The sequence below is a fragment of the Muscardinus avellanarius genome, assembly GCF_963383645.1.
Source record: "Muscardinus avellanarius genome assembly, chromosome: 16".
Taxonomy (NCBI): Eukaryota; Metazoa; Chordata; class Mammalia; order Rodentia; family Gliridae; genus Muscardinus; species Muscardinus avellanarius.
The window spans coordinates 35,299,900-35,313,065 of record NC_137802.1 but is presented as its reverse complement, the minus strand read 5'-3'; the positions used below and the strand labels follow the sequence as shown (position 1 = coordinate 35,313,065).

Below are 13,166 nucleotides of genomic sequence, written 5' to 3'. Positions count from 1 at the left end.
TGCCTTGTTCTTGCTTCGTCTGTTTTAGAGCACATCTCTTCTGAAATGCTCTACCCTTGTTTATCACAATCCAGATGCTCATTTTTAAAACCCCAGTCGATTTTCTTTCTTTCTTTTTTTTTTTTTTTTTTTTTTTTTGGTGGTACTGGGGGTGGAACCCAGAGGCTTTCTACCTCCGGGCTAGACTCCCAGACCTTTTATATTTTATTTGGAAACAGGGTCTAAGTTGCTGAGAGCCTCACCAAGTAGACCAAGTAGCTGAGGCTGGCTTCGAACCTGTGCGATCCTCCTGCCTCAGCCTCCCAAGCGCGGGGATTACAAGCGTGCGCCACCACGCCCGGCTTGTTTTCTATTCTTTCATGGTTCTTTCTCAGTCATTTTCAGCCCTATGCATAACGACGCTTTCTTAAAACAACTCATCAGCAATTGTTTTGTGACATTTCCTAGTGTTGGTTAGGTCTTTCAATTGCAAGTGACAAGAACTCAAAAAGAAAATAATGCTTGACTCTTTCAGCTGTGATGACTTTATTCTCTGGCAAGTACTTTCCTTGTGGGAGCAAAGATAACCATAAGCAGTTAGCTAATGTGGAGAAAAGATCATGCCTTTTATTAGTCTCTCAGATTACTCCGATTGACCTAGCTTGGATTGCACATCCATTCCTGAGCCTGACCCAGTCATTGTGACCCACAAGGGATGGAATACTTTATTTAACTGACAGGCCTAGATTATGAGCCTTACCCCTATTGTGAGACTAGTGATGTCCCTTGATTTACAAATTAAAAGCCCTACCAGCTTCACACAGGAGTTGAGGAAGAACAGTGCTCAAAGTGAAGGAACACAGTAATCCTAGTTCTTCGGAGGCTGAGACAGGAGGATCACATGTTTGAGGCCAGCCTCAGCAACTTAGTGAAACCCTGTTTCAAAATAGGAAATAAAGTTGGGCTGGTGATGTAGCTTGAATGTAGAATGCTCCTAGGTTCAGTCCCCAGTACCAAAAAAAAAAAAAAGAAAAAAAGAAATAGAATGAAACATATATTCTGTACCGTTACTATGTTAGTATTTGGGGAGTTGTTTAAATCTTGTATTTTATTTTACATTAAAGGTTTTGTACTATTTTATTTTTTGTGGTACTGAGGTTGGGACCCAAAGGCATTCTACCTTCAAGCTATACCCTCAGCTCAATTTTATCCTTTTCTTTTTGAAGCAGAGTCTCTCTAACTTGTGGAGGACCCCACTAAGTTGCTGAGGCTGACCACGAACCTGTGATCCACCTATCTCCGCCTCCCAAGAGCTTGGATTACAATCGTGTCATCACACCTGGCCACACTCCATTTTAAAATCATGTGGAAGCTGGGAATGGTGGCGCACACTTGTAATCCCAGTACTTGAGAAGCGGAGACAGGAGGATCTCAGGGTCAAGGACAGCCTCCGCAAGTAGTGAGACTCAGCAACCTAGCGAGACCCTGTTTCAAAATAAAAACAAAATAGGGCTGAGGATATAACTCAGAGGTAGAATTCCCCTGGGTTCAATCCCCAGAAAGACAGACAGACAGACACACATACACACACACGTTAAAAAGTCCTTCGTAATGGAATTGTATCCCCTTTTGTATAACCAGCAATACTTTGGTCCATCCTTACTTAATACATAGTTTTCACTGTTAGGTTTGCAAAATATTTTGAGGGAAAATATGGCAAAACAATCTATTATATAAAACTGATATTTGGCTGGCCTTGGTGTTTCAGAAATTGTAAGGCCTAGAGTCAGTATGTAATTGTACTTGGATATTGGCCTAAATTGTACAATTTTAAAGAAAATCTGTCACCTGCTGCTGTTAAATCCATTTTGCCAAATGTTTTAAAGGAAAATTCTTTTATCTTATAGATGGACATAAATCTGAAAGAACAGGTTGTCATTTTAGATGAAGCGCATAACATTGAAGACAGTGCCCGGGAATCGGCAAGTTACAGCATAACAGAAGTTCAGCTTCGGTTTGCTCGAGATGAACTTGACTGTTTGGTCACCAATAGTATAAGGAAGAAAGACCATGAACCCCTGCGCGCTGTGTGCTGTAGCCTTATTAAGTAAGAGGGTTTGTCTCTCGGCATATTTGTGTTGTGTTTGTATTAAAAACATGGTTTATTATGACAGGGTATTTTAAAATTAGTAAACTTTAGAGCCGGGTGTGGTGGCGCACGCTTGTAATCCCAGCATTCGGGAGGCTGAGACAGGAGGATCGCAGTTCGCGGACAGCCTCAGCTACTTAGTGAGGCTGCAACTCAGTGAGACCCGGTTTCAAAATAAAGAATAAAAGGCCGGGCGTGGTGGCGCACGCTTGTAATCCCCGCGCTTGGGAGGCGGAGACAGGAGGATCGTGCAGGTTCGAAGCCAGCCGCGCTGGCGTAAGAGACCCTGTTTAAAAAATATAAAAATAGGTCTGGGAGTGTAGCCCGGAGGTAGAAGGGCTTCCAGAAACCCCAGTACCACCAAAAAAAAAAAAAAAAAAAGAATAAAAAATCGGGCAGGGGATGTAGCTTGGAGGTCGAATGCCCCTGGGTTCCATCCCCAGACCTGCAAAAAAAAAAATAAAATAAAATTAGTAAATTTTAATTAGCTGGGATGTTTGGGAAATAGGTTGTTCCATGCCAGCTAAACTTCAAAAATAAAATGCTGGTCCAATCTTTTATCTTGATCAAAAGAATATAATGAATATAGCATATATTTTAAAATTCTAGATTGTTGATTTATTTATTCTCCAATTCAAGTAGGATTCTTATTTGATGGATTTTAATTAACTAAGACTTTAGAACTCTATAAATAATAGATTTAGTAATTGTTTTAAATTTTACTCTATGTGGTTTTTCTCTTTTAAATTGGTACTGGGGTTCTGAACCCAGGGACGTTCTACCTCTTAGTTATACCACCAGCCCTTTTTAAATTTTAATTTGAAACAGGGTTCACCAAGTTACTGAGGGTCCTGCTAAATTGCTGAAGCTGGCCTCAAACCTGTGGTCCTCCAGTCTCAGCCTCCCAAACACTAGGATTATAGGTGTGTACCACCAAGCCAAGCTAGATAATTTCTCTTTTGTCTTTCAGTTGTTAATCTAGAATTCTGTTATCTTAGCAAACCTCCCTTGACTTTACATCTCATTCCATGTATTGTGACACTTTTCTCTTTCCTTCATGATGTGGTTTTAGATGTTACACGGTCACATGGTATAAAATCTGTACAAATTTGTATAGTAAAAACCTTCCCATCCTCTGGCTAGTTCCTATTCTCCTAAAAAAGTTTAGCATTCAGGGCCTATTATGTATATGAGTCAATAGAAATTCCCTTAGCCATCCTTTTTTTTTTTTTTCCTGTCCAAATAATGGCACACTCTACATATTTTTGTTTGTTTGTTTGCACTTGGCTTTTTTGTTGTACAGTATATTTTGGAGATCTTCTCGTATCAAGATGTAGGAAGGTAGCTGGGCGTGGTGGTGCACACTTGTAATTCCAGCATTTGGGAGGCTGAGACAGGAGGATTGCAGTTTGTGGACAGCATCAGCTACTTAGTGAGGTCCTTTGCAACTCAGTGAGACCCTGTTTCGAAAAATAAGGAATAAAAAAAATAGAGCTGGGAGCTGGGTGTGGTGGCGCACGCTTGTAATCCCAGCATTTGGGAGGCTGAGACAGGAGGATCGTGATTCGTGGACAGCCTCAGCTACTTAGTGAGGCCCTCTGCAACTCAGGGAGATCCAATTTCAAAATAGAGAATAAAAAAATAGGGCAGGGGGTGTAGCTTGGAGGTTGAATGGCTCTAGGTTCCATCCCCAGACCTTCAAAAAAGAAAAAAAAAAATAGAGCTGGGGGTGTAGCTTGGAGGTAGAATGCCCCTGGGTTCCATTCCTAGTACCGCAAAAAAAAAAAAAAAAAAAAAAGATAGGAAGCTTTCATAGTTTAAAAAAATAGTTGCCTAGTGGTAGGAGTATAGCTCAATAGTAGAGTACTTGCCTACTGTGCACAAAGCCAAGGGTTTGATTTCCAGTACTATAAAAGGAAAAATGTGAGTGTGGTGGCTCACACCTATTATCCCAGTATTTGAGAGGCTGAGACAGGAGGATTGCAGGTTCACAGCCAGTTTCAGTAATTTAAGGAGGCTCTCAGCAATTTAGTTAGACTTTGTTTCAAAATAAAAAGTAAAAAGGGCTGGAGATACAGCTCAGAGGTAGAATGCCTCTTGGTTCAATCCCCAGTACCATACACACACAGAGAAAAAAAAAAGAAGTGGTCTCCTAGAATTCCGTTGAAGAAGTATAATAATTTGCTTAACTAGCCTCTGATTAAGAGAAGGGGCTGGCCGGGCGTGGTGGCGCACGCTTGTAATCCCCGCGCTTGGGAGGCAGAGACAGGAGGATCGCGCAGGTTCGAAGCTAGCCGCGCGCGCTGGCTTAGGAGACCCTGTTTCCAAATAAAAATGTAAAAATAGGTCTGGGAGTGTAGTCCGGAGATAGAAGGGCTTCCAGGAACCCCAGTACCACCAAAAAAAAAAAAAAAAAGAGAAGGGGCTGTATTGGGAAAAAAGTGTTTTCCCTCCTATCATAGCATAGTCAACATATAAACCTGTGTGACCCTAAGAAATATGAGGATTTCTTTCTGCAAGCAAGCAGGCAATTGTGTAGCATCAGACATCACCTGAGTGTCCATTAAATTAATTTGGTTCTAGTACTGTCTCCTGGAGATAGTGTCAGGTCCCCAGGTTGAGGGCTTAGTCACAAGACTGCCCCCCCCAACTTGAGATGCCAGTTGCAAGCCTGTGGTTATATCACATGTGTTTCTGACTGACCGGCTATAAATTGTGGTTTCCACAACCCTCCTCCAACTCTGGTTTGGTTGATTTGCTCAAGAATTCATTCACAGAATTCAAGGGATACATTTGCTGGTCTGTTATAAAGGATATAAATGAAAAGCTGCATGGATCGAGGTAGAGGGAGAAGGCGCGCAGAGCTCCCACGCCCTCTCCTGGTGCGTCACCCACTGGAAACCTCCACGTGTTCAGAGTTTGGAAGCCCTCCAAGCCCTGCCCTTTGCAGCACTTCATTGCATGTACAGGGTTTGGCTTAATCACACCAGCCTTTGATATGCCCTACCCCTTCTGGTCCGGCCTTGGTCTTTCTGGTGACTAATCCTCATCCTCAGAGCTGCCTCTGGGCTGCCAGACATCATTCAGCAAAAGGACACTGTCACTTTGGCGAGTCCAAGGATTTTAGGAGTTCTTGGATGCCAGACGACAAGGAAGAAGACCAAATGTTTATTACATAATCTCACAGGAGTTGTTTCCAGTCTTTCACTATTTTATTACATTTCTGTAATGATAGCTTTGAACATATACCGTTTTATAAGTATGCAAATTATGACTAGAAAAATTCCTAGAAATGAAATTATGACTGTAAACATAGTTCTGTTTATAATTTTGATAATTATTGCTAAAATTTATGCAGTAAGAGGGTGAGTGGTAGGACTAATGTGTGCTTTTACAAGCAATGTTTGAGAGTACGAAAGTTGTTTTTTGTAGCCTGTTAGGTGAAAAGTAGAATCCTGACATAGTTTTTATTTACATTCCTTGTAATATGAATGAAATTAAACATCCTTATGGGCCATTTGTATTTCTTTTTGTATGAGTTATCTGTTGAAATCTCTGTCCTGTGTTTTTGTCCTCATTTTTGTTAAAGTTCTATTTTTTTATTGTTTTTTTAAATTTTTACTTTTTTTCTTTTGCGATATTGGGGATGGAATATCCCCAGGGGCATTCTACCTCCAAACTATACCCCTGGCCCTATTTTTATTCTTTATTTTGAAACAGGGTCTCAGTGAGTTGCAAAGGGCCTCACTAAGTAGCTGAGGCTGTCCACGAACCATGATCCTCCTGTCTCAGCCTCCCAAATGCTGGGGTTACAAGCGTGTGCCACCATGCCCAGCTTTATTAGTTGTTTTGTTTTTGGTGGTGGTACTGGGAGTAGAACTCAGAGACTTTCTACCTCTGGGCTATACTCCCAGCCCTATTTTATATTTTATTTGGAAACAGGGTTTCACTAAGTTACTGAGAGCCTCACTAAGTAGCTAAGGCTGGCTTCGAACCTATGCAATCCTCCTGTCTCAGCCTCCTAAGCGCAGGGATTACAAGCGAGCGCCACCACACCCAGCCTTATTAGGTTATTTTGCATTTCCTTTTATGTACATTTGGAATAAGCACCAAATACCTGTCAGTTGGAGAGTCAAGTAAATCAGTGTTCATACACAGAACATTTGGGAAATCACATGTTTATTTCTTTCTTCTGAATAAAATTTATTTTAGGCTATATGAATGTTTATTTTATAATATGAAACATGTATTTTTTTATGGTGTCTTAATCTACTTTTGTGTTCTAAGAACTTCCAGGAATACAGATCAGCATATGACAGTAATAGCAATTCTCTTGTTCTGTTGAAATAATGCACCTAAGGATAACACTGGCTGACAGAATCATTTTATTTTATTCTAGTTGGTTAGAAGCAAACTCTGAGCATCTTGTAGAAAGGGATTATGAGTCGTCTTGTAAAATATGGAGTGGAAGTGAAATGCTCTTGAATTTACACAAAATGGGCATCACCACTGCCACTTTTCCCATATTGCAGGTAAGATTTGGTTTTCCCACTTTTGTAAAAATTGATTTAGTAAATAAGTGATTTAATAGTAAGTCCATAATAAATCCAGTGACTAACCCAGAATTTATAAAATTTAACAATCTTTTTTTTTTTTTGCGGTACTGGGGATGGAACCCAGGGGCATTGTATCTTCGAGCTGCGCCTCCAGCCCTATTTTTTAGTCTTTTTAGTTTTTGTTTGTTTGTTTTTGGTTTTGGGGTGTTTTTTGGTGGTACTGGGGATGAACCCAGGGGCTTCCTACCTCTGGGCTATACTCCCAGACCTATTTATATTTTATTTGGAAATAGGGTCTCACTAAGCTGCTGAGAACCTCACTAAGTAGCTGAGGCTGTCCGTGAACCACGATCCTCCTGTCTCAGCCTCCCAAATGCTGGGATTACAAGCGTGCACCGCCACGCCTGGCTCTCTTTTTAGAATTTTATTGGTGCAGTATGATTATGCGTCATGGTGAGATGCAAAATGGCACATTCATATATGCACACGTCTCTTGGTGTGGGTTCCCTCTAATGCCATTCCTCTGCTCTTCCCTCCTCGCACATGCTCGTAAGGTTCTTAACGATGCCTTCACATATGGTCATGATATAATTTGGTCTCTTTCCTTCCTTGAGCCTCCATCTTCACTTCCGTCCTCCCTGCCTCCATCCCCACCCACTATTCTACTTGACTTCTTATTATCACGAAGACCTTCGTCTTGCCTATTTTCCCTCTAGCTTCCAAATGTGAGCGAGAACATGTGATCCTTGACTTTCCGAGGCTGGATAATCTCACTTAGCATAATATTCTGTAGTTCCATCCATTTTCCTGTAAATGACACAATTTTGTTCTTTATGGGTATGTAATGCTCCATTGCGTATATATCACATTTTCTTTGTCCATTCATCTGTTAATGGACACTTAGATTGGTTCTGTGATTGGACTATTGTGAATGGAGCTGCTGGGGGTTCTTTATTGAGTCCCTGCTAAGGATTATGATTACTTAGCTGCTGCTGATCCTCCTCCTCTTCTTCCTCACACGCAGTGTGTGTGTGTGTGTGTTGCTGAGGATGGAATTCAGGGGCATTCTACCTCGAAGCTACACCTAGCCCAATTTTTTATTCTTTATTTTGAAACAGAATCTCACTAAGTTATGGAGGGCCTCACTAAGTAGCTGAGGCTGGCCGCGAACCCAGATCCTCCTGTCTGAGCCTCCCAGGTGCTGGGATTGCAGGTGTGCGCCACCGCGCCCAGCTCCTTCACAGACCCTGTCCTTCCTTCTTCCCGTCTTTTCTTGCTCTCATTGTTCACCATCCTCTCAGCATAATTTTCTTTACATTAAGTGTGTATATCATCATGTGTATGCTGTTGTAGTTCATGATCGTGATCTCCTTGATAACATTTTCATAGAACTTTGCCTTCCCTGGAGCCGTAATTGATTTTTGGTTTACCTATTATGCCGCATGGCTTAGTTTTCTATTTACCTCCCTTTAACCAGCTGCCAGTTTCTAAGTCATCTAACTGAAAGTGAGCTATTCTTTATAAGTAATGCCTCACCTTCAGTAATTCAAAGCTTCTATGTTTTATTAGCTTAAATTGCTACTTTGGAGAGGAATAACAGTGGATATAAGGTGATACTTAGGGGACTTGTTTTTTTAAAAAGAACCATATAATTTGCAAGGGCTTAATGTTTATCTGAGTTTATGATGTCTTTCTCATTTGTTGTTTCTTTTCTTTTCTTTTCTTTTCTTTTCTTTTCTTTTCTTTTCTTTTCTTTTCTTTTCTTTTCTTTTCTTTTCTTTTTTGTGGTACTGGGGATTGAAGCCAGGAGCATTCTACCTTCAAGCTACACCTCCTTTTTTTTTTTTTTTTTTTTGTGGTACTGGGGATGGAAGCCCTTCAACCTCTGGGCTACACTCCCAGACCTATTTTACATTTTTTATTTGGAAACAGAGTCTCTTAAGCCAACGAGGCTGGCTTTGAACCTGCGCGATCCTCCTGTCTCCGCCTCCCAAGCGCAGGGATTACAAGTGTGCGCCACCACGCCCAGCCATCTCCATTTCTTGTTTGTTTGTTTGTTTGTTTGCTGAGGGTGGAACTCAGGGGCATTCCACCTCTGAGCTATACCCCAGCCCTATTTTTTTATTCTTTATATTGAAACGGGGTCTCACTAAGTTGCAGAGGGCCTCACTAAGTATAGTTTTTATTTTGAAACAGGGTCTTGCAAGAGTCTCACTACACTGCTGAGACTGTCCTTGAACCTTTGATTTTCCTGTCTTAGCCTCCCAAGTACTGGAATTACAGGTTTGTGCCACCATGCCCAGTTTTTTGTTTCTGTTTGAAAATCTTTCTGTTTGCATTCTTAATATTCTATTCAGTGGAGATTGATTTCACTCATCAAGATTCATATTGTGTCACAATATATTTGAATGTTAAAATTTATCTGTACGGGCCAGGCTTGGTGGTGCACGCTTGTAATCCCAGCACTTGGGAAGCTGAGACAGGAGGATCGCACAGGTTCGAAGCCAGCCTCAGCTACTTGGTGAGGCTCTCAGCAACTCAGTGAGACCCTGTTTCCAAATAAAATATAAAATAGGTCTGGGAATATAGCCCGGAGGTAGAAAGCCTCTGGGTTCCACCCCCAGTACCACCAAAAAATAAATAAATAAATAAATAACCCTAGTGCATGTTTCATTTGTGTTGAATTTTACTCTGTGGAAACCCTCCCATCCCACCCTTCATGCTTAATACAATTGGTTTCTTATAGGGACACCTTTCTGCTGTTCTTCAAAAAGAAGAAAAAATCTCAGTTCATGGTAAAGAAGAGGCACTAGAAGTACCTATTATTAGTGCTTCAACTCAAATAATGCTCAAAGGACTTTTTATGGTGCTTGACTATCTTTTTAGGCAAAATAGCAGGTGAGTGAAAATATCTGTTCTGTATTTCTCCTCTTAAAAACATTGGCCTAAGCCAAGTTTGGCAGTGCGTGCCTGTCATCACAATACTTGGGAGGCTGAGACAGGAGGATCACAGATTGAAGGCCAGCCTCAGCAACTTAGTAAAGCTCTCATAAACAATGAGACTCGGTTTCAAAATTTAAAAAAAAAAAAATTTTTTTAAAGGGCTGGGGATATAACTCAGGGAGAATGCCCCCGGGCTCTATTCCTAATACAAAAAAAGTGTGTGTGCAATGTACTTAAACATATCGAAGTCAACCACTAAGCCAAGCAAGGGAAGGAGGGACGGGGAGGGAATGGGGTGGGAATTGGGTAGGGGTTAAATCAGTGATGTGTACATGTATGTACACACAAGTTTTTTACCCCAATATGATGTATGAATATAATGCACCAATAAAAAATTTAAAAAAGAGTGTGTGTATTATGTGTATTATATAATTATATATTAGCCTTATTGTATGCTAGCATGTGTTTAATACTATTAATTTTAGGTGAGCAGGAGATTCATAAGCTAGATACCTTATGTGTTTGCTCTTACTTATTGGCACAGACTCAGATCAATTGAAATCGGCCTTTATTTTTATTAATGAAGATGAGTATGTTTAAGTAATTCATCTTTCAACTTATGTCCTGCAGGACTAAGCTTAGATATTTTTTCTTTTAAGTATAACCTGGGCAGCTGGGCAGGGTGGCGCACGCTTGTAAGCTCAGCACTTGGGAGGCTGAGACAGGAGGATCACAGGTTTGCAGCCAGCCTCGGCTACTTAGTGGGGCGTTCTGCCACTTAGTGAGGCCCTTGTTGAAAATAAAGAATAAAAAATGGGGCTAGGTGTGTGGCTTGGAGATAGAATGCCCCTGAGTTCCATCCCTAGTACCACACAAAAAATTAAATAAATAAATAAATAAATAAATAAATAAATAAAAATAAGTATGACCTGGGCGTGTGTATACAGCATCAGAAAGTCTCTTTCCCGTATTCTTGAAGCCTGTGTGTAGTGAACTGTGGAAAATGAAAAGCAGCTAACTTTTCCTACCTTATCCCTCGTCAGGTTAGAGCGCAATCCATTTCCAGCATTTTTAAGTGTTTTTTTCAATTGTGGCAAAATACACATCACATTTGCTGTCCTAGCCCTTTCTGAGTACGCAGGCCATCGCCTTGGACACCACCGCCTTCCCATCAGGAATCTCATGTCCACGAAACAGGAACTCCTTCCTGTAGTTCCTAGCAGCGGCCTCTTACTCTGCTTCCCTCGTAGGAATTCGCTCTTTCTAGACATCGCATGTAAGATGAGTCACACGGTGTTTGTCATTTATGTCTGGCTGATTTCATTTCATCTGGTAGAATGTTTTTAGTTGCATCCATGTAGCTTATGACCAGATTTCATTCCCTTTATGACTGAATAATATTCTATTTTGTGTCTGTACTACTTATTTTTTTTTTCAGTACTGGGGATGGAACCCAGGGGATTCTACCTCTGAGGTACACCCCAGCTCTTTTTTATTATTATTATTCTTTATTTTGAAACAGGGTCTCACTGAGTTGCAGAGGGCCTCACTAAGTAGCTGAGGCTGTCCGTGAACCGCGATCCTCCGTCTCAGCCTCCCGAATGCTGGGATTACAGGTGAGTGCCACCACGCCTGGCTCGTTTGGGAAGTAGGAGGCCTAAATTTTAATCCTGATTCTGCCATGATTTATGTAATACTTGAAAATGGGGTTGTGAAGGGGCTGTTGAGGGGATGATGCTTAGATGATTTCTGATGTTTTCTGAAAGAATTGGTTAATTCTGTGATTTGATGGCTTAATTTGTATCAGGATTATTGAGTTTCGTTAGTGGTGGAGAGAATGTTATCTCTGAGTGGGAGGATGCCAGCCTTCTTGACTGAGGGGGTGTGTGTGTGTGTATATATATATATATATATATATATATATATATATATTATTTGCAGTACTAGGGATTAATCCTAGGTCTTTACAAATGCCAGGCAAGCTTTCTACCACTGAATTACATCCCAGCCTTTTATTATTTTGAGACAAGGTCTTGCAAAGTTGTCCACGTTGACCTTAAACTTGCTGTAATCCTCCTGCCTCAGTCTTCTGAGTAGCTGGGATTATGGGTGTGAGCCAACACACCTGGCACAACTGGATTTTAGTGCATAGTCCGTTTTTATATGGTATATAGCTGTCATTATGTGTTTTACAATGTGCTTAACTAGCATTTTTGTTGCATTTAGATTTGCAGATGATTATAAAGTTGCAATACAACAGACTTATTCCTGGACAAATCAGATTGATATTTCAGATAAAAATGGACTCTTTGTTCCACCAAAAAATAAGAAACGTTCACGACAGAAAATCGCCGTTCAGGTGCTAAACTTCTGGTGCTTAAATCCAGCTGTGGTAAGCTTGTCTCGGCAGTGAAATTTCTGTCTTTTTGGTCAGTACCAACAGTTGAATGTGTTCAACTCTTTTCAAGATGATGTAAGCGTCTACTGTTGTTTCCTCTTAGGCATTTTCAGATATTAATGGTAAGGTTCGGACAATTGTTCTGACATCGGGTACGTTATCTCCTATGAAATCCTTTTCATCAGAGCTCGGTGTTACGTTTACTATCCAGCTAGAGGCCAATCATGTTGTTAACAACTCACAGGTTAGTTGTTTCTTTTTTTTAACACTCTGGGTCTTTTTAGCTTCAATATAATTTCAGACAAACAAACTGGAGGGTAGCTGAAATACCAACAAATCTTGATTCACATTTTAGTTTTAGGATAAAGGAAAATCTTTCAGTTGTTTAGTTATTGTTCGTGTTTCTCTTTTCCATTAGACTATGGTGTGTTCTTAGTCTTCTTTTCACATCTCCTTTTTTCTTCCCTGACCACATTAGCAAGTGTTACACATTTAGCAAGTGTTACGCACATGTTTGAATAACTGAAGTGAACTCAGAGTACTCTGATGAGTCTTCTGATTTAATATTTTAATTTTTTATTATAATACCTACGATTTTTTTTTTTTTTTTTTTTTTGGTGGTAGTGGGGTGGAACCCAGAGGCTTTCTACCTCCAGGCTATACTCCCACACCTATTTTATACTTTATTTGGAAACAGGGTCTCACTAAGTTGCTCAGAGCCTCACTAAGTAGCTGAGGCTGGCTTCGAACCTGGGCGATCCTCCTGTCTCCGCCTCCCAAGCACGAGGATTACAAGCGTGCGCCACCATGCCCGGCTAATACCTACGAATTTTAAAATTTTTCCTAGAAATGTTTGGATTGTTGTCTTTATTATGCCTTCTTTTTCCTTTTATGAAGTAACTTAGTGAAGTAATTGGTTGGCTTCCTGTTTGTTCCTGCCTGTGTGCCTAGTACAGTTCTAGTTCTTTATAAAACTGTACACATGGTTGATATGTGGGAAAACTGGGAGTTCTCACAGTTACTATTAACAGTTAGTAGTTGGAGCCCAAAATGCTAAGCTCCTGTGTAAGTAGGAGTTTGCTTTCCAAGATGCCAGTGTGCTCCTGTTGAGGAACGCTGCGATCAACAGTAGCGAAGTAAG

At 40.7% G+C, this 13,166-nt stretch overlaps 1 protein-coding gene across 1 annotated transcript in view; it reads left to right on the top strand.

Annotated features, from left to right (window-relative positions):
• BRIP1 (BRCA1 interacting DNA helicase 1) overlaps nucleotides 1-13,166 on the top strand; it is a gene marked incomplete at both ends in the record, with an annotated part of 121,010 nt that overhangs the window by 50,984 nt on the left and 56,860 nt on the right. Inside the window, 5 exons of the mRNA XM_080713196.1 lie at nucleotides 1,887-2,086; nucleotides 6,528-6,660; nucleotides 9,431-9,582; nucleotides 11,854-12,019; nucleotides 12,129-12,269. Of these exons, the coding sequence (XP_080569322.1) occupies nucleotides 1,887-2,086; nucleotides 6,528-6,660; nucleotides 9,431-9,582; nucleotides 11,854-12,019; nucleotides 12,129-12,269 (792 nt within the window). The remainder of the gene's footprint in view (nucleotides 1-1,886; nucleotides 2,087-6,527; nucleotides 6,661-9,430; nucleotides 9,583-11,853; nucleotides 12,020-12,128; nucleotides 12,270-13,166) is intronic.